The following is a 22,086-nucleotide window of genomic DNA, read 5'->3' as shown; positions in this document are numbered from 1 at the left end:
AATTGGTAAGATTTCTTTTAAAAAAAACTACCCTTTTGTAATAACTTCTGGACTTGTGTGCTTGATTCCAATCCAATACTCGCTAGACGGCAATGAAATAATGGGAAATTATAGCATGCATCAAAACTGGAATATGCTTATAAGGTTATCTCAGTCTTTAAATTTAATTTTCAGACAGGGTAAAAGATACGATGATACGGTAAAGATAGTGATAATAAAGTAAATTTGAAGCAAACCTAATGAAACTTTCAAGATTTTTGGTTGAAATAATTGTAGAATGTTGTTAAACTATTCGGTCTTCGGTTTTCATGAACTTCCCCCCTTTTCGTGTAGAAAGTTTCAACCATAATGGCCCTTCATCTGCCCTAAACTTGTAACACTCAAGTATGAAATGAATGGCGTAAGAGAGCACTTGGAAAACTGCAATTTACTACACCTCTCCAATGTAAACAAACCCCTTTTGGGGACTTCCTATAACCGAAGTACAAACCACACCGTTCGACCTCAGAAGCTATTATTTATTAAGTTATCAGAGGTGAGAACGAGTCAACAACTAGCTGCTACCGGAGAGCTCTGTTCCGAGTGATGTCTTCCCTTTCATCATCGCTTTGAAAGCAGTCTTTTACGACTTGCTCGTAGTACTTCGAGATGACCTGATTCCGGCACTTGTCGTAGGGAGGGGGCATGTTTGCATGACACTTTTCGCAAGATGTGACGACGACATCAAACGTTCAATTAATCTTTGTCCCTCTATTGGTACGTTCGTTTGATGGCTAGTGCCACACTGAGTGCCGCACTCAGAGCTGTCAAAGTGTTTCTTTGAAGAAACTCGCGCTAGTTCCGCACGAGTTTCGCCGCCATCTTGGAACTGAAACTCTAGTGCCGCACTCGATATTTTTTCAGTTTCATGCGAGTTCCACGCGCACTGACAAATGACGTTCGATTGAACCAAAACTGACACCGACGAGTGCGGCACTCAGTGCCGCACCGGCTCTTCAAACGAACGTACCATATCTCTCCGGGCTGGACACTGACATGGTGCTGCCGGAGAGATAAATGAATCATGGCATGGAAAAGTTATTCATTGGATTGGCGTGGGATCAGTCAGAAGGAAATAATCCTGGGCATGATTGGGGAACAGTTTTGATGTAGAGAATGTTATTTGATGACTCTTTGTCCGTTCATGATCGATATTGGTCTGTGACACTGAAAATTCCGTGAAGTTGAGCTTTGATTTCAAATGAAATTATGTTTGATGTGAGCAACTAAGTCTATTTGGCATGACAACTTTGCACAAAAAGGTGATTGCTATCCAATTATTCAAATCTGATTACCCCAACCATGTTTGGACTTTCATCTAACAGCAAAATCAACTTCGGACAATCCCAAAAGACTTTCCGCCCAAGTTCACTCAATTAAGCACCGAACAGAGCTTATTACTGACCCTCTAAGCCCCGAAAGCATGTCGTCCGGCCGGCGTGTGGGCTTCGGACTAAATTATTCATAATAATTCGCTCTTTCGAACGCAATAAACAACTTTTCATCCCTTTTGCTAGGTTGGGGTTGATACCTTTCACCTACCTCTCCACCCCAAACTGATCCCATAACATTTATCATTCATTCAATTACGCTTCGGCTCATTAAATTATAATTCCCCTCGCCCAAATCCCACCACACAGCAAAAAAAATAAGCTCACCAGCAGGCTTGCCACAAAATACAGATTTTTCAGCACAGGCCCGAAACACAAACGAATTTTTTTACAGTTAAAATAAATTTGAGCAGTTTTTGTTAAATTGGCCAAAAAGATAAACATTGTTAGCATCTTTTGACATGTTCAGTTTTTGGTAAGAATATTATTCTTTAAAGTTATACTCGATTGAGTGTTTGGTATGTGCCAAAAAAATCTGTATTTGTGGCAAGCCTGCTCACCAGTGTAACCTCTGTCATTGTCAGTGTTTGCGAGGGTGGTGTTGTATTTACTTGATTTTTTCACCCGAACATTTTCCGGACCAAGGGGCAGAAAAGGGGCTTCATTAGACCCCATTTTCGCTTGCCGAAAAACTCTGGCAAAAACTGTCTCGAGCAGCATAAATTTTCCTGATTTACAACCCAAAATCCACACCACACACCACTCCGAAGGGGAGATAAAATCAGAAACACAAATTTTCCGGAAAACCACCTGGAGGCGGTTTTACCGTAACTCTGCCCCTCCCACTCTCGCAGTTCGCCAAGTATTGAACTTTAACTTTTTGGCTCGTCTATCTTGCCTGCCGGAAAAAAGCTCTCGCTGACAATTTACTGTTCACCCCGCAACTTTGTTCAATTAACTTTGGCTAGGTTCATTGTTGCCATTTTTGGGCCAATTATTTTCAATTTTATCGGGGAATTCCTTGTGGTGAAGGAAAAGGGATTTTTGCGATTGTGTTGATTTTATTTGCCTCATTTCCGATTCCGGTTTGAAGGCAAATTTCCGGTTGAAGGCAAATTATTGATAATTAACTCCTTTACCTTTTTGTTTAATTCTTTTTTTGTTAATTCCTGGTAATATTACATCGGGGATTGTTGACTGATTTTGTGTAAAAAAATGTATAATATTACCTCTATAGATATGTAAATTTACTTCTTTTACGTGTAATATTACATATTTCAAATAATTTAACGTACAAATTCACCAAAAAAGAGATAATATTTACTATCAAATCTCAATATTAAATGATGTTTTTGTTTAATAAAATAAAATATAAAATAAAACATTACCTATAAAAATATGTAAATTCACTTTACGTAAAAAAAAACAGCGGAAAAAAATAATCACCATCAAACCATCAAAATTAAATGATGTTCACTGTGTCATCCTTTTCCAAAATCTTTATTTTTTATGGAATAATTTTTAAAAACTTTTAACTGATTGATAAAATGTATAGTATTACCTCCAAAAATTTGTAAATTTACTGGTTTTTACGTGTGAAAATTTACGTAAAATTACAGTGGAAATGAGATATATTCACCATCAAACCTTCAAAATAAAATGATGTTTAATATGTCGTTCTTTGCCAAAAACTTGTTTTTTATCGAATTCGATTGATAATATTTTCTTGTTATTTTTTTCAACAAATCGTTAAAATTTATATTATTATGTTAAACTTTTAATAATCAAACAGTACAGATAGCCATGCGGACTGAGGCGCAGTTTCCTCCGTGTTTGCTGGGTTCGAATTCCACCGATTTGTTTTTTTGCATGCGATTTTGCCATTGCATTTTTTACTATGTAACTTTAAATTGAAAAACATAATATTTTTTTTTTGCTGTGAATGGTAAAAGCCAATCTGAGCTTAATATTTCGGTCAAGTAGGTTTATCGTACAACACAGTTTAAAAATGTTAATATTACATCTGGGAATTAGTACACCTTTTATTTTTGAACAAAATAATGTTACATCTTAAAATGTGTAAATTTACCTATTTTCGGTGTAATGCTTTTTTTTTACGCTAAGAATTAGGTAATATTTTATCGTAAAAAACGTAATATTTACACCACCAAATTTACACCTTCTAAATTCACACAATGTTCTTGTAGCCAAATTTATTTACACTTCTAGAGTTTTTTTTGATTAGGTCCTATAAACATATGAAAGACAATAGTTTATTGGTCCTTTTCAAAAAAAACTCTGGACTTCTTTTTTGCGGTGCGGTGTAATATCATGAAATGTTATGATAATTTGATTGCAAAAATAAAAGTTATAATTTTTTTTTATAAAAATGATTTAAAACAAAGCAGCTACTCTCAATCCTTAAACTTCAAAATTTTCTGATTTTTAATGTTAACAATGTTCATCTACTGGACTCGTTGACCTTTTCGATCAACTTCCTTTTCCGAGTGTTGACGTTATCCATCAAAAATCAAATTGATCCAATCAAGACCCAAATAGGTTGATTCAAAACGATTGTGCTTGTCCTATAACCTTTACACAATCTTAACATTGATGACGATACACAGACAGAGAAAGAGAGATAATTCAGGGATGGTCCCCTAATTACGAACTTTTTGTTTTGAGATTCGTTTACGCTTTCTTCTATTGTTCCAATTTTCGACACTTTTCCGGCAAATGCTATGTTTGTGTGTTTGTGATTCTAAAAAGTACGACGGTGTTTGTTTTTATTCTTTCCCTTCTTATTCAACATTTTCTGCCTCTTGAAGTGGAAAGAATCCCACCTCAGAATTGTTTTAGTTCTGTACAATCACTTTTTGATTTGCCTCTTGGAACGTGTTTCTCTTTTTGTCTTCTTTATTGTTTTATTTATTTTTAGTTTGTTGGGCTGAATGTTCCCTTCTTAGTGTTTGACGAAAGTACTGACAGAATGACCGTTTGTTATGTTTTTATATCGCTTGAACCATTCACTGAACACTTTTGAGTTCTTTGTTAGGTGTTTTCTTTTGTTTTGTTTTTTTTTTTTCAATTAAAACGACCGAAACATTCAACACAAGATTACTGAGCCACGCCCTTTTTTCTAAAAATTGCATCAATTGTTTCAAAATGTCACATAAATCAGTGTTTTGCATGCTCTATTGTTTATTCAACATTAATATGAATCATGCCTTCACGCGTACAGTCAAACACGATCATGTGTCACAAATACACACACAAGACAGTACAATACACACACCTGACACCTGAAAAAAGAGTTTCCTGGAATGATTCCTTGTTTGTGATTGCTATTTTGGACCGTGTTGTGACGCGCGCACGCCTTTGTGTGTATTAGGTTAGAGTTTTGACAGGTGACGTTTTTGTTTCCTAGGGAGAGAACACAACAGCTAAAAAAAACAATGCTTGTGTGCTTGCGATGGAATGCTTCACACGTTTTTTTATTGTGGGGTTGTTTGTTGTTAAGAGAACAATAGGATCGTGAGAACGTGGAGGATTTTTTTTATGAAATTTGGAATTAGATGATATGAAAAACAAACATGTAAAATTTACATTTATGATACCAGCGTCATTTATTTTTTAAACATAGAAATATCATTTTATAATTTTTTTAAAAAGGAGCAAAATTGTTTGAAACAACTCTTTTTTTCTTGACTTGGGTTTATTTTAATATTTTTTCGTTGAAAAATATAATGACTGAGATTTTATTTAACTTCAAGTTTCTTTTTTATTTGTTATGATCTTTGTTTAATCCATGAAAAACTAATTGGATTTTTTTTAATTTGGCGTAGGTTAACGTTTTCTCATATTTTTTTAATAATAGCCTTTAAGTTATGAGTTATAATACCAAATTGTACATCAATTATTTTTTTAAATCTGAATTTCATGCAAAAAAAATGTCCACTATCCTTCAAGATTAAAGCATAGTGAATGCAATAATCAACCACAATTGATATCGGTAGAATTGGTGTAATTTGTAAAACCTGTTAAACCACTAAAGGGGCGTGGCATATCGAATGATGGTAGGATAGTACTAATCTTAATCAGCACAAATGACACCGTAAAAAGTACACGCAAACACGAACACGTACAAATTATAGGTAGACGACGAACTAAATTTTATAGTTTTATTTTTCTTTTAACAATTTTGCTATAAATTGCTTAATTTAACACAAACACACGTTTAAACACCTATCGTTTCCGGTAAAAATAAATTAGTCTGCTCGAACGGTTAACACCTGAATAGCATTTAACGAACAATTTAATTTCAACCATCCTCCTCCCGTGTTAAAAGCCCACTTTTATGTGTACCAATGAATTTTAAAGCACCCTTTTTATGGGCATCATTGCAGCGGTGCGGAAAATCTGTTTTCATATTTTGTTCAACCGTGTATCATTTAAATGAGCGCAAATAATGTATGACAACAGCCACAAACACATTTCACCTCCACCTTTCTGTCTCTCCCTCTCTCAAAATTATTGTGATTGTCTATAATTTATTCATTTTTCCCTATTCATTGTTCAAAACAGATCAATTGCATAATTTTCTCTCTTTTTTCAACTGTTTTTCTCTCTTTTGTTTTATTTCCATCTCCCTTCACCTCTACAGTTATGCTTTTTTTAATTACATTTTTTATTTTAGTGAAACCTACAATAACAATTACACAATGTTTTTTTATGAGTATGATGATGATTGTGACGCCTATAGACAGTTGTTTTTCCGATTGCGGTTTTTCGTTCATTATTTGAATTGTTGTTGATTCCGCTGCAACGAGCAAAACAAACCTTACTACTTCTATTTACTTTCTCTCTCTACTTCTATTGCTATAACTACTAACCCTTCAGCTCCTGTGCAGACCGTTAGAGTAATTGTTACATGGAACCAACCTTTTTTGTTTCTTATTTTATTCTTTTTTTCCAAAACAGTATTCATACCACTTTAGAGCAAGTCTGTTCTTTTGTATTTTTTGAGTTTTTAAAACGTAACCCATTTAAAGCGTAAAATCGATCGGAATAATAAAAAGCAATTGAACTGTACTGTCTGTTAGAGCAAGTTTAAAAAATAATAAACGCAAAAGTTAAACCTTCCAAAGATGTTGTGTTGTTTACACAGACACACTTTTCACTGAACAAAAAAAAGTATATATATGCAAAACAAAAAAATACCAAAAAATAAAGAATAATATTTTTTGTTGCACGTTGTTTTTGAGCGAACCGCTGTTTTTTAATGCATGTTTCTTGTTCTGTCCTTTTTGCATGTAGGGATTCGGTTTTGTAACATTCGCTAATAGTAGCGATGCGGAGCGAGCACGCGAACGTCTTCACGGCACTGTGGTTGAGGGACGCAAGATTGAGGTGTGCATGAACAGATTTTTTATTACTACCCCCCCTTTCCCTTAAATTTCCCGAATAAGACCAAAATCCTCGATAAATTCCCCCTCCCGTTCCCCCGTCAATATATACTAGATGTTAGTTTTATATGAAAAATAATCCTAGATTTTCAGCTAGTTCCAACGACTGCAGAAACTTGGTGCTAATTATTTTGCTGGTTCTCGAGCTCCATGGCACTTAGGGAAGAAGGATTGCGTCCTTAAGTGCATCCGCCGCCTTTAACTGGGGTGGCCGCTTCCCCTTTTCTGTAGTGCTTAGTTGTTGCAAGCAGCTGGATCATGTTAAAACCGTAATTAGTTACCCCCCCAGGCATGTCATGTGCACTTGATGGAGGGTCCTCGCTGAATGTGATGACATTTAAGATGTTGCGTGAGATGAAATTTTTTAAAAGAACTAAAATTTATATGATTTGGTTTCTGTTGCTAGAAATGTAATATATCATAATAAACATCAATTTAATTAATTTGCCGTAGTCCTACGTTAAACTGTTGGTTATGACTAGGGCTAGTAAAATGACATTTGAGAAGGGCGTTAGTTATTTAAATATTTTTGTATTTTTTAATTTAAAAATTACTGTGCCTCAAAAAGCCATTGCATCGTATCATAAAGTGGTCAAAGACAAACTTGTAAGAAATTGGACGGGCTTTCTGAAAAAAATACACTGAAAGAAAAATAAACGCCACTTTTATGAGATTTCTCATTTTTTTAGTTAAAAAAATAAATTTTAAGGTGATGTCCCGATTTTTTTGAGGAAATAGCCTGAGATGTTACAAAAAGGCTCACGAAAAATGCAGGATATTACGTCTCTCTTAAAAAAATAAAAAAACATTTACTAAAACTTTTTTTAAGTGGTCTAAACGTCAAAATTTTTAAATAGCGATAGTGGGAATCGATTCCCCAGACAATTTTACATAAAAATCTCCATATTGACCATTGTTCTTTGTCCAATCCTTGTGAAGATACAGCGGTTTTAAAAATAAAAATGCTGAAAAAATATCTTTTTTTGTGTTTTTTGGAAATTTTTAAATTACAGACTTGATTTTTTAGTCTCCAAAATATTTTTACCGGTCCAACTTCCCATCAGTTTGCCTTTTTTTAGGAGAGACATACCATCCTGCATTTTTCGTGAGTCTTTTTGTAACATCTTAGGCTATTTCCTCAAAAATTATGAACGAAAAAAAATCGTGACATTACCTTAAAATTTTACTTTAAAACTTAAAAATCTCATAGAATTGGCGTGTCAAATTTACTACTAGTTTGTCTTTGAACACTTTTTGATACGATGCAACGGCTTTTTGAGGTGCAGTAATTTTAAAATTACAAAATACGAAAATATTTCAATAACTTACGCCCTCCTCAAATGTCATTTTTGAGTACAATTGGCTCAAAAAATTGCTTATATAGGCCTAGTATAACACGTCTAAAAAATTTCATTGAAATCGGATTTTTTTGCAATTTTGCAAATTGTTGCATCAACCACTATTTCATTATTTCGCAAAATTGAACACTTAAAAAAATTGCTTGTTAAAAATCAGTTATAATTCTCGTTTCAAAAATATTCTTTTACATAAATTTTCGATTATTTGTTTTGACGTAGGCCTACGTATTTAAGCAGGTTTATGTTTAATTTATAAATAAAATATTTTCGATTTTGGATCTTTGAGAAATCTTTTTTTTAAACTTGATTGAGAAAACATAAATCAATTAAATACTAAATAATTTATTAAGTCTTATTTAGGCTGACTGCCATAAATTTCGCTTTATCAAACAATTTTATTTGCTTATTTTTAATTAAAATATAGGTGAAAATCTTGTATTATTCCCAGTTTGGAAAAATAATATTTTAAAATTAATTGATAAATCGTAGTCCTACGTCATGTCATGCTTTATGATAAATTAATTTGATTATAAAGTCCAGACTCGGTTAAATTTCACTTCGGAAAATCGAATCTTCGGATAATCGAATCACGTAAAGAAAATATTTTTCGATGTCTTTCTTTTGATTATCGAGCTTAAGTATGACTTCTAAACTACATTAAAATGATTTAGAATTTGTTTATTCAAGATGGCGGCCAAAACGGCGCTGATGAAATATATTGGAAAATGTATTAAGTAATTTTCAATGCAGTCAACCATACAAATTAATACTTATATGGGGTCGCAGACTTAGAATTTAATAAAATAAACTTCTTTGTTCATGATTCGTTTATTTAAAATTTAATAATAAATATTAAAAACTTTCATAATGACGTCGGACTACGTTGTTGTAACTTTATTCCAAAAATGATCTATCAACTTTTAAACATTTTTATTTTGCACATGATTTCAAAAACAAAGAAGAACCAACCCATTCAAAAACATTTACCGGCCCCTTTATTTCCGCGATAATATTAACTGCTCAGTTTACAATTTTGGGGGCCCATAATTTACTGCCAGGCCAAAGTCTCAACCGTGAATCTGCCGGGCGATGTCTCGTCCGGATAAATTACTTCATTGCCGAGGATTCTTCATTAAATCCCTAATTTTATTGAGTTAACGCGACGACGGCGTCTGAAAATGAAGCGGCGCAAAGTGTGGCGCTGTTACTCTCATTAATTTTCATTCGCCTGCATATTTCAAATATTTCGCTTTCTTCCCGACTCGAATTAAGAATGGACCATTTATCAAACGTGGACTTTTTTCTTGTTCTCCCAAGTTTTATCACAACTGAACTGGAGAATTGTTTGTGTGGCAAGTGCAAAAGTTCCCTTAAAAAGCAACTACACCTCCGCGTCGCTGCCGCCGCTGCAAAGTATGAGAAATTTATTTCCCCGTGACAAAGTGCTACTGTTATAGTATCCTTAATCACTTGCGCTGTGTCGTAAAGAAAACACGTAAATCCTGGGCTACCGTTTTCTTCTTTTTATGGGCCGCGAGAGGGCAGTGGAAGAAGTGTGATAAATTTTTCGCGAAAACATTTTCCTGCAGTGTTGCCAGCAAGTTGTGTAGAGCCAGCAAAATAATTAGTCTTGTTGTGTGTCGTCATCCCGGTAGTGTTTCCCCTTTTCCCTTTAGTAGTGCCCTGTGTTCCCTGACCTTAAATATATTTCCCCTCTCCCCCGTACATAAATATCTATATACCTATAAAACCGAAAAGTCATGCAGTGTTGCCAGTTTCTATTGTAATATTCTACCATTATATGATTGAGAACCAGAGAAGCCAAAAAAACTGTGACGCTAGTGAATATATGCCTTGATGAAAACCTTCCCCTGCGAAGCTGGTGCCATCTGTGAGGGGTTGGGGAGAGGTTTGTGTCTCGACTAAGAGAAACTGACATGAAGATGGCGCCAGCTTCGCTACTCTTTGCCTCATATACTGGTTGAAAACGCACGTCGTTCTGAGTACTCTGAAACGTATATATTTATACATAATTATTATATGATCGTTCTTTTCCGATACCATTATACCGTTATTACCAACTATTGTTCCCACTTATTTTTGGAGTGCCTTTCATATTGCGCTGCGCATAACCGAGTATGATTCGATATTTATTAAACATATATTTTAACCGAGTAATGATTGATATTCTTACATACTTTTGGAATGGATCGCAATGTTCCTGTATTTCTTTCTTTTTTATTTTAGTTCAGTTTCAACTTCTTCTGCGACCATGTTCACTCCAATGTTCACCTAACTGTTGTTTAGTTTCGATTAACTATCGTTTATTTGCGTTTTCTTTTCGAATTTATGAATTGCAAGTCTACTGTTTGTGACGGAAAGATAGTAGTGTCCCATTGGAACGATCCTTCCTTAGATATCAAAATCATAACCCTAGTGCGATTTGCATTTTTATTTTTTCGTTTAGTGTTTCTGACGTGGAACAAATGTGCGTTTTTCAGTATTGTGTTCAAAGTTTGTTTTTAATTAATTTTAATCTTTTACCGCTATTATCCAAAACTATTAGGTTACCATACGTTTGATATTCATACTTATTACTCTGGATCATGGAAGCATATGGAATATTTGTACCTTTTTTAACCGTTAGTGTGATGCAAGCTGCTACTCTGAGAACCGATACTTCCCCGTATTGTTAAACAGTTTTGAGTTTGGCGTTTCGATTGATTTTATTTAAAACTATTACTTACCCTAAGGCTGCAAATTTGTGTCTATAAATATCGTGAACAATACCTAGAAGTATTCAACCACCTTTCGAAACTACGCTGGTTGAAACTGTAAAACTCAAAAACCGAGATTAAATCAAACATTACTCCCAGTTATACTAGGCTTAGAAATAGTAAACTGCCTCTCTCACTACTACCACCACTTCCGACTACAGTCGCCACCAACACACACTTACACTCATACGATATCGCTTCTTTTGTTGTCTTCTTCCGCGAACGCCCTCGCGCGCGCGACCTCACCAACACATTCAAAGTTGTCTCGCTCTCTCTAGTTGTTACCAATACCACCTCTACCCGTACTGTTCAGCATCTTTATACGAAAACAAAGTGCTTCTCATTTTCACTTGTGTACCACCAACACCACTACTACAAACTACCTCTTTCTATTGTTACTACTGTTGCGACATTTTTCCAGTTTTGGAATGAAAGTTTTGTTAGCTTTTTGTTCGGTTTGTTGAACTCTCTATTTTAGAACAGTATTTTTGTTTATCTCTCTCTACGCATTCACACACATACATTCCAACATTCGTATACAGAATTGAAATAACATGCATCCGACGTTCCTCCGCGGTATCACTAATACGTTCGCAAGAGGCGATAGGAAAAATGGCTGACTTGAAATTTTATTTGCACGCTAAGAAAAGTTTGTTATTTTATAATCGTGAAAATTTAGGTTCAGGCTGTTCAATTTGAAAAAAATATATCTATTTTTCGATGAGTTAATTTCTGTCTCAATTCAAATTTCGCAAATTTATTGTAGATTTTTTATATGGTATTTTATTAGTCAGATAAACTTTGTCCATGAATTCCTTATGTCAAAAGAAACCATTTTGCATCATTAATTTTTTCAAACAAGTCTCTATACAATTTTGCGGGTTAGTTATACTAAATGGGCATGTCGAAAATCTGTATCCTGAGAAGATTCAAATTTGCGATTTACTGATCGATTTGGTGTCTTCGGCAAAGTTGTAGATTATTATTAGGAATTTTCTATTTTAAATAGGTACACGGATACGAAATTCCCTATTTTTCAATTCTAGTTTTTCCATAATAAAATCTTTATAAATTGCAACAAAAAAGGAACTTGGAATATTTTAACCTGAAAATTCTTATAACTTGCAAACGTGTTTTGAAAAAAGAAAAAAAAAATGAGGTATTTTACACTGAAATTTCAACAAAATTCAAAAGAGTCAACCCTAACATGCCAAAAAATGATAATAAATGCAAGGGAATGCATTTTAAATTAATTTCAGATGATTACACTTAAAATTTCCATTAAAATTTTAAACTTTTTTTGAAAAAAATATTGTTTTTAAGATCATATTAAAAATTGGATAGTAAAATGAAACAAAGAGTGTTCCTATTTATTTCTGAAAGTTCCTAACCTTAACCTACAACTTTGACGAAGGCACCAAATCTATCAGAGAGTCCGCAAACTTGTAAGGACAAGCTAATCATACAAAATGGCATTTTTTGGCACATGGTTGGGACAAATTTTCATATAAACTAACAATAAAATAATTACAAATTGTAAAAAAATCTAATTTGAAAATATTTTAAAGTCATTTTATGAGCGTGTACAAAATCTATTTTGAGAGTTAAATTTGAACTATTAAATTTTTACAAATAAATATTTTTTTTTTGGAAATGTTTTGCCAAACTTTCAATCAAATATTTAAAATATTATAAGATTTCATATTAATCTCTTTGTTATACTTACACAAATTCTTCAGATCTTTCAAATTCAATGCAAGTCAGCCATCGCTAATTGTTCACAGTAACTTCACCTTAACTAGTTGTGATTCTTTTTTAAATTCTCTGTGTATTTGCACCGTGCCTTTGCCGAATGTATTTTTTCGAAATTAAGTATAGTCCTATTGTTTCCAAATCGAACGTAATCGCTAACATAGAGAACGTTGTTCGACCTTAATAACACAAAAAAAACTGCTCGGTAGAAAGATTGTTCCCATAAAGTAATCCCTTAAAACGTAAATTGCAACGAAGTTAGGCCCTACCTTAAAGCACTTGAACAATTAAAGTATCGTCAACATATGTTTCTTGTTGTGCAACGCAGATTCCGTAGATCCAACGAGTTACGAAACGGAAGAACGCGCGTCGTCATGATTCTGAAAATTAACCACGAATCTGAAACTGAGAGGTAAGAAAAAAAGACCAAATGGATCAAATTTAGCACTTAAAAAAATTACCTGAATTCCGTTACAACGCCGAATATTGCTCGATATTTTTAAAAATAGTAAAATTTTAGTTTTAGTATAATTGAAAAAATTACTCCACCACTCTCGATGGCAATCAGCAAGCCGACCCTGGTTCACCAAATTACGGCCGCTAAAACCCCGTTGTTAATCCAACGGAGGGAAATAAAACGATTCGCGTAAACATTCCTCTTGTTTCAGTGTTTGACAATCTGTAGAGAGAGAGAGAACGAGCCAGGCGCCGGTCATTAATGCGGAAATATGTGGTTTTTATTCGCGCCACCAACACCGCCATTAGTCGTTTAGTGTTGATTTTCCGTCCGTGTTTCCGTTTTCAGAACAACTTCATCAACGTGACATCGTCTAGGGATGGCCCACTGTCGTGGGAAACATAAAAATTGACTTCGTTTGGGGGAAGGGCAACAGAAATGACCTCACTAGGAGATTGGCGATAAAATGTGGTGGGAAATGAGTTTTGGTAAAATCTATGAAATTCATGATGAAATCTAGTTTAGTGACATTGATCTTTGAAATGTATTTGCTGTCTGTTCATGAACACAACAGAAAAAATAATCAATTAAAATCTAAGTATAGTTGTTCAAACATATTCAAGGTAAATTCACCATGAACTCTAGTATCAACCTATTGTTTGGCGTGGTTATTCAAATCCAAGTAAAGATGCATTTTTTTTTATCTTATGAAAATAGATTTAAACATTGCAATTACAGGATTTCAAATCTTTCTGATCTCTTCAACATAACAAAAAGGTGTTATCGATCATTTAAAAAAAAACCGTTCCAAAATTGTTCCAATTTGCTCTTTTTGACGCTTACCAACCATGAATAAATCTCGTCACGGGCATTTCGAGCGCTTCGGATGACAGAAGGTTCGCAAACTGGCTCCGATGAATAGCCGCGACACGGGACACGACTGCGGAAATAATCTGCTCAATAAAGGACCTGTCGGACTGACGGAGGACAAGGAGCAGATTGTTTTCTCGTCATTCAAATTTTATGATTCTTGGCCGTCGTCGTCGTTGGGAGGTCGACATGGCGGGGAAATCGAATCAGATTGGAATGATTTTTTTTTTATTCTTGATTGAGTAGGGTGGTTGTTAAGAAAATTAAAAGTCGCAATTTAAATTATTTCGTTTTTAAAGCAATTCATGATGAAATGTACACTACAATTTGATACAAACTACTATTGCATGTTTAGTGGATCTAGGTGAGCAGTGCTTTATTTTAACAAATATGCCAGATGTAAGTCAGCGTGAATTGCAGTATAATATTGGAAACCGATTCATAGTGATCAGCACTATGGTCAGTAGGATACAATGGTTCTTAGCTTCGTATGTAATTTTTAATACTTTTTGAAACTTTTTTACTCAGATTTGCACAGAAAGCCTTGTCAATCAATAGATTCAATTCATCGTGAACTTCTGTATGAATCAATTTACAAATGCAGTTGCGTTCCTTTTTCGGTAAAAAAAAATCCTCAAAACGAGTCCACAGTTTACCGCCGTCGGATTAGACGGACACTAATCATACTTTCCAAACTGCTGCCGATTCCCGAGGTCGGTCTCGGTTGCTCGCCAGCAGATTTTGGTTAACCAGCCCCAACACCCTTCAGCCTCCAAGTCCTGCCACCAGAGAAGGATAAGCTTCTGCGGTCCGTTTCGCCGCGCCGTTCTCGAAATCAGATTGGTGATTTGTTCCGAGCTCTTCGGGGCAGCGCCGGCAGCGGGTGTTTGCTCAGAATTTATAGAGAGCTTTCTGGTTTTTTCTCCGGTTGAGCTCGGGGAAAAAATGGACCGTACCAAATCTGTTGAACAGATTCCCGTCCGACTTTTTATGCGGACTGACCAAAGTTTCCTCGGTGAAAGAAAAAAGTTTGCTCGACATGGTGGGCAAGGTTCAGGGGAAAGTTGGAAAAATTATTACAAACCGATACATTTTCGGAACGAACGGGCGCGCGCTCGCGGATTAAGTCGAAGGGTGGATAAATCTTGGGAGCTTTCCTTTGGTCGAGCTTTTCATTTCCAAGTGTCGTCCGTCCGAGTGCGCTTCCGCGGTGCGGGAAAGTAACGGAATGAAAATCGATTTTCCAAGCCAGTGGATTGAACTTTTTGCCACGTGACGAGAGGACTCCGGCGGAGAGAACACAAGAAGACTTTAAATTAAAGAAAGATTGATTGGTCCATTATTTCCGAGCGAGTTAATTAGAGTTGCACAACTGCAGTTGAAAGCGACCAGGGCAATTGCGGTGAAAAAGTTCTCCTCGAAGTTGTAGAGGAACTGTGGTATTGAAGTAGTTATCGCTTTTCTTGATCAATTCGTCACGAACTTTAGTATGACTATTGTTTCTATAGAATAATGGACGTTTAAACAAAACGAAAAAGTTATGTTCTATTAGAAAAAATGGTTGGAAATCCTAAAATAATATAACCATTGTTTTCTCCGCGTTTATACTACTTTTCAGTATGAATTTTGCGGATAAGATTTCAGCCAATCATGACTGATGCTTTGAAATTTTCTTTTTTAAATTTTCTTTTCTAATGGGAATATTGGGATAAATTTACACATACTGAATATCATCATGATTTTTTTCCTCATATAAAAAAGATTGTGAATTGTACAGCGAATCGTGATGAATTATCCCACACCAGGTTTCACCATGAATTGCATCGGTGCGCAAAGCAAGTACTTTGAATATGTAAATCAAATAATTAGCTCATTCCGCGTAGCTTCAAAGGATGAAAATTTCCATTTACACACTGCAAATACCACTCCGACCAGATGAAATGGGATTTCCGCGTCGGTAAATTTTTTCCGCGATTTTTCCACCCCACACATCGACCAATATTGAATTATTGGTGGAAAATTTGTGGTCGGAGCGCGAGTTGATGTTGTGTGGTTTTTAATTCCCTTTTCCAGTAACGATTCAACCCCGGGGGTGAAAAGTGTGAAAATTAATCGCTCAATGGTCACACAATTATGTGAGGTCATTTCTGGTGCAACCAACACCCTTTTTCTTTCTCTTGTATTTGTTGACGGGGGGGTTTGTTTGCAGGTTTTTTTCCGATCCGCAATCTGGGACCAAAATTGGATCAACCTAATGAGTGCTCTCACATTTTCCAGCTTTCTCCAGCGATTAATTTTCAGGAGTTGTTTTTTGTTTGCCCCCCTGACCATTATTAACAGTCACGATAATGATGGTGAGAAGCTTTCTTTTTTGCCAGTTTTCGAGTAGAGAGTGTAATTAAGCTGGTTGCGAAAACGGTTCCGGAAGAAGGCGAAAAGCTCGTAAAATTAATCTTTCGCGTCCGGCAGGGTGGGTGAGGAATTTTCTTCACCCCTTTTTCACAGGTTTCCCGTCAAAACCAGACGTCGTCAACCGAGGCGAAGGAGGCGAAAATGGCTAATTAAGTTAGTTTTAAGAAAATTTGGCGAACTCTCAATCAAGTGGGATTAATTTGGCCAGCACACTTGATTGAGGGGGGGATCGCCCACTTCTGGAATTTCTCTAGCGAAGCATAAACTGCATGATTTAGTTTAACGAAAGATAAACTATTTTCGGTTTTTTATCCTACTGTTATCCCCTCTAAAATGTTCCCCCCAATTTGCTCTCTATTTATACACTAAATGTTCCCACTTGAATGCATTTAATTGATTTCTGTTTCTTCTTTAATCGACCACACCACAATCATAAACAAAAAAAAACACCAAAAACAAACAATCTGTGCAACCTCGAATATCCCATCAACCAACACCACCACCATCGAAATACACACGCACACTGCTGTGTAGGTCAATAACGCAACGGCCCGAGTTCAAAGTAAAAAGGTTCCTGCTGTGTCGAGCGGTAAGTCACTTTCACCTTAACCTACCAAATGTACTAATCCCCACACCCCAAAGTTAGACTCTATAGCTTAGTTAGTTTGCCTCACTTTCCGTCTGTCTCTGGTTTCTGTTACTCTTCTACTGTGTTAATATTTATTTATTTGGGTTCTGGCTTTCGTCAAAACTATACGTCTTCGGAAGATCTTCACTAGAGCTCCTTTAGTATCTCTCCGGTTGTAATTTTTTAACCTTAATTTAGAGCACGTCTTATTACTTGAGAGGAATTTCCTTCTTCTTTTACCTTTGACTAACAATTTTATGTCCCAGTCTCTGTCCCGTTTTGTTTGCTAGCTTCTAAGTAGTGACTATGAAACTGATACCCTTACTACTAAAAAAAACAACAATTTGACCCTCGCAAAGAAGCGTCCCCGTTCGTGTAGCCAACACTGTTTATCAGATTTTAAAAGGTTATTTCTTCTTTCTTTCTTCTTTTTTCTTCCCTGTTTGAATCGAAACCACAAAAACCAATCACCACCAATCAAACAACCACCACCACCACCACCACTACCATCTTGTGTAACATGTGTGAAACATCTCCCGAAACAACAACAAAAAACTTGTTGCGCGCGCGCCATCATCAAAAATGAATATAAAACCAACCACCCCTCAAACAAAAATATTCACCACAAATCACCCTTCAACGGCTGCGAAACCAAAACAAAACCAAAACCAAAAAAAAACTCGCAAAAATCAGTTTTCCTGGCGAAGCCTGGCACCGTGGCAGCTCCTCCCCTGGGTGAGCAAACTGTTTGTTTTAACCCGACTACCCCCCACCGCTCTCCTCAGCAAAATAACATTCATTTTCATTTCTTTGTTTATGATTTTTTTTTTGTTTGCTTGTTGTTTTGTGCCGCGTAACAGCAATTTGCAAATTTGTGCAATCACCCGAACACATCTAGTTGATTTGACAGATGGACGAAATTTACATGTGGTTTTGAATCTTGTGTGCAGCAAAAATAAACAAAAAACGAGATTTATTTTGTTTTTTTTTTGGGTTTAATTTTGCGATCACAATAACAAACAAATATGTGTGAAAAACGTTGATGGATTTCGTATGGCTGCGTGTATGCGTGACATATAATCATATGTGTTGCTTTGGAATGTTTATGGCTTGCATGAAAATGCTTTTAATTTTGTTTAGGGTTTGAAATTGATCATAGAATAAATATTAAATGTTACAATTCGAAAATTAAATGATTGCATATGTCAATTTAAAAAAAAATAATTCACAAATTAATTAAACTAACATTTATCTTGTTTTCTTTCAAAAAATATTGTCAAAATACATTTGAAACCAACTGTTAGAAAAATCACACTAAATTCATTTAGGGAAATTTAGACACCTCTTTAAAAATATTTTTTTCTCCTCCGCGCACCGTTTAAAAAAAAAACAGGATTCGGAAGACGGCATATGTTTGATGTTCCACTTTTTAAAGTGGACAAAGGAAATTCTCCACCACGCTTGAAGTAAGACAGTTTTGGGTAGAAAAAAGGTCTAAGCAAGTGTTGACACCATTGGATTAAGTGTTAATGGTGTAATATTTTATTCCCAAACCATAAATTTCGGCCCTTTTTAAATGTTATGCTTGAAATTTTCCAAATATTTTTTATTAAAAGATTGAAAAATTTCATAACAAGTTCACTTTCTAACGCTGAAATCGGACCAAAAAATGTCAACACACATTGACACCACAAAAAAAAAAATTCAGAAGAAAACCCTCAAATGGCCATAACTTGAAAACGAACTGTGTAATCTTGGAAAAAAAATCAGTAAATAAATAGATTTTAGAATTTGTTAAATGATTTTTCTCTATTTTTGAAAAAAAACGTGATTTTTTTTAATTTGTGAAAACTTGGTTGTCATCACTTCTCTCTGGCACAAAAGTTGCGTTTGAAACATATTATAAAATAATAAAAAAAATACGAGTTTCAGTAAATGATTTGTAAAATAAGTATAATTTTTTAGAGTCTGTTTTTTTTTATTGTCCTTAGGCCGTTGCAAATATTTTTCAAAGTTTATTTAAATTTTTATACTATTTTATTTTTTTGGAAAAATATTTTTTTTGCCCCCTGATTTTTCAGACCAATTTTGATTTTACCAATTTTAATTTTAAACATATTTTGCATTTTTTTCCGAATGCTTTTTTTATTATGATTATTTAGTAATCACAAGTTGAACTCAAATTTAAGGTTATTAATTGTTCGAAATTTATTTGATAAAGATAATACTTGAAATAAATTTTGCATTGCAAATTTATATTTAAAAAATCTACATCGATTTCTGTAATATTTTCAATTAAAATGCTGGTGCTTTAGCATAGAAAAATAGTTGTGATTTACTTTTAAATTTCCAGTTAGATGAAGTTTGTAAAGCAATCCTGCAAAAAAAAATCTGCAGTTTTAATTAATCAAAATGAAGAATTTGTATTTCTGATTGATTGAAAATTCTTGTTTGAGAATTACATTTAAAATATGTTTATTTCTTTGATTTTTTGTAAACACTCAAATTACAGCAAAACATGCAAATATATTCAAATGTGTAGTAACAAAAATCCGAATTTTAATTCAATTTGTAATGCCACTTGTAAAATTTATTTCATCAGTCCTCGTGCATAAATTTGTCATACATTGATGCACTTTCAGCCACTTCAGTGCTGCAACAATCCAATTTAAATATTTATCACCACTTCAGCAAATTAACCAAATGCTCTTAACGTGCAGATTTTTACGCGAGTGTCTGTAAAGTAAAATTCCTGGTTGTCGCTTCTACTGACCGACCATTCATCAGGAAATTTTCCGCACCACCCCTCGGTGCACGCTAAAATGAGGTTAACGAATGCAGCAGCAGCATCCATTGCGATGATACGGATCTCATGCCAATTAAAATCATGTGCATCATCCCACTCACTGCGCCCTGGCTTCGTTCAATTGCGTTAACCCTTAAGCTTTCAGTGAGGTGTAATTTGTTTTATTTATTCGATTTATTTTAAACTCATTTCGAATCGATTTTTCGCGGTTGTGCGACGAAGCTCGTTTCAGGTGGATATCAAATTTCGCTCGTTTCATTTTTGTGATGAAGATTGCTTGCTCATTTCGGTGTTTGCTTCTGTATATGTGTTTGTGTCCTTTTTGCCGAGGAAAACCTTGGACTGCTCGGAAAATTGTGATATATTCGACATGGTCGCATGCATTTGTTTTAAAGTTTCATCTCCCTCCACCAGTTCCGTTTCCATCGAGATGTTGAATTTTTCTCCTCGTTTTCCACGCTCTCTTCTTGTGCAACAGAACGTAATTTGATTTTATGCTCGAGATAAAAGCATGACGAATGTTATATTTTTCCACTGCTATTTTGCTTGTTCTTTTTCTCCTTTTCATTTCCAGCATCCCACTAGCGTTTTTCCTGTAGCATTTCCACACACACACAGTCACAAACACACGGCCCCACCCCCACGCCAAACCTCCACATTGTTGTTAGTTTTCCACGAGCTGCTGGAACGAAGAAAGCGCTAGCTTTTCACCTCTTCTACTTCGCCTGCATCTTTTTCTCTCCCTTTGGCGATGGTGGCGCCATCGTCCGGAGGGGCCTTTCGTTTGTACATTTATAACGACAGTCGCGCAATTTATTTGTCACTTCGTTCCAGTTTCTTTTTCCTCTTCCAAGCTGGGGCTGTCTTTCGTTTAAAGCGATTTTTCATTGTTGTCCCCGATGGCCAACGCGCGCGCGTCGCCAATAGACAATGAAACTATCAAGTTGAAGAAGAAAAATTCTCGAAAATATCAAAAGTCACTTGAACGAAAATTTCAACCAAATAGAACACACACTTCAGCCAATTTCCAATTTATTATAACAGGATGTCTTGCAGCCCGTTGGCAGCCTTCTTGACTTGACTCTCTTTGTATGCTGTTTTCCAGCATTTTTTTCCACAAAGCCTTTCTGTTCGAACATAATGGCGACTCAGGCAGCAAGAAGAAGAAAACTGGCGCCTGATTTGTGCTTGTTAGGACGAACAACATCAAACATCAAGTTTTTCCCAGCAGGGAAAACTGTAAGACAAATTTTGGGAGCGCAAAATGATGCAAAAATTAGAATGTTTTTAAAATGTAAAATATCATAACTTTAATTTGAACTTTTTCATAAATATTTTCAAGAATAATGATTTTTTTTAATCTAATACATAAAATGGTTTTTCTTTTATTCAGGCGATTAAGTATTTGACTTATTTTTAACTGATAAGGTCGAAGCAAATATTTTTCAAAGTTTTTGTAAAAATATAAATATTGAAATAACAAGCCATAGTTTCAGCATTTGCATCGAAAAAATGTTTTAAAATGCATTTTACACTAGTTCAGTTGTTTTACAATCATTAATTTTCAAAAAATGAAAGATTTGACGAAAACAAAAATTTTAGCGAAAAAAAAAACTAAAACATCGAACATTTTCGAAAATTCAAAAGATTTTTAAATCAACCCAAACATGCTAAAAATGATTCCAAACGCAGGGTAATGCATTTTAAATTGATTTCAGCTGATTGTACTTGAATTTCCATTGAAATTTTGAAGTTTTTTGAAAAAAAAAAATTGTTTTGCCCCCTGGGCTAACTTTTAAGTGGTGAGAGACAAAAACTTTCAATAAAATTTGTACCAGCCTAAAACAGATTTTCTAACATTTGTTTGTTATTTTTAAATTAAATAAGGTCACTTTTTGATACATTTTTTGAAATCTAAAACTCTTTTTAAATGTAAGACTTGAATTTTAAATTCTGATAACAATTCTATCGGAAAAATCGGAAAATTTAATGCATGTTTATTTTTTTTATATTGAAAATTGGATCAATAGTAGCTGAGAGGCATTTAAAAGTTGAGTACAATTTGAGTGATATCCAAAAAATAGTATATGTTTTATCTCATTTTTTCTTTGTATTTGTACAAAAAGAAAACCAGAGATCCAATCTTCAAAGTTTCTTCTTCAAAATCAAATTTAGGTATCCATTTAAAACA

At 34.7% G+C, this 22,086-nt stretch overlaps 1 protein-coding gene across 12 annotated transcripts in view; it reads left to right on the top strand.

Moving 5' to 3' along the window:
• The window catches only part of LOC120425920 (RNA binding protein fox-1 homolog 1), a 344,723-nt gene that overhangs the window by 255,929 nt on the left and 66,708 nt on the right, over positions 1-22,086 (top strand). For 10 of the 12 annotated variants that reach the window (XM_039590596.2, XM_039590573.2, XM_039590565.2 and 7 more), the window contains exons 6-8: positions 6,687-6,779; positions 16,996-17,050; positions 17,783-17,824. In XM_039590596.2, coding sequence (XP_039446530.1) covers positions 6,687-6,779; positions 16,996-17,050; positions 17,783-17,824 — 190 coding nt within the window. The remainder of the gene's footprint in view (positions 1-6,686; positions 6,780-16,995; positions 17,051-17,782; positions 17,825-22,086) is intronic. The other 2 variants (XM_039590611.2, XM_039590605.2) reach the window with 1 other exon arrangement.

This window comes from Culex pipiens, chromosome 3, assembly GCF_016801865.2.
Source record: "Culex pipiens pallens isolate TS chromosome 3, TS_CPP_V2, whole genome shotgun sequence".
NCBI classification, from domain to species: domain Eukaryota; kingdom Metazoa; phylum Arthropoda; class Insecta; order Diptera; family Culicidae; genus Culex; species Culex pipiens.
This window is presented reverse-complemented; position numbering and strand designations above follow the sequence as displayed.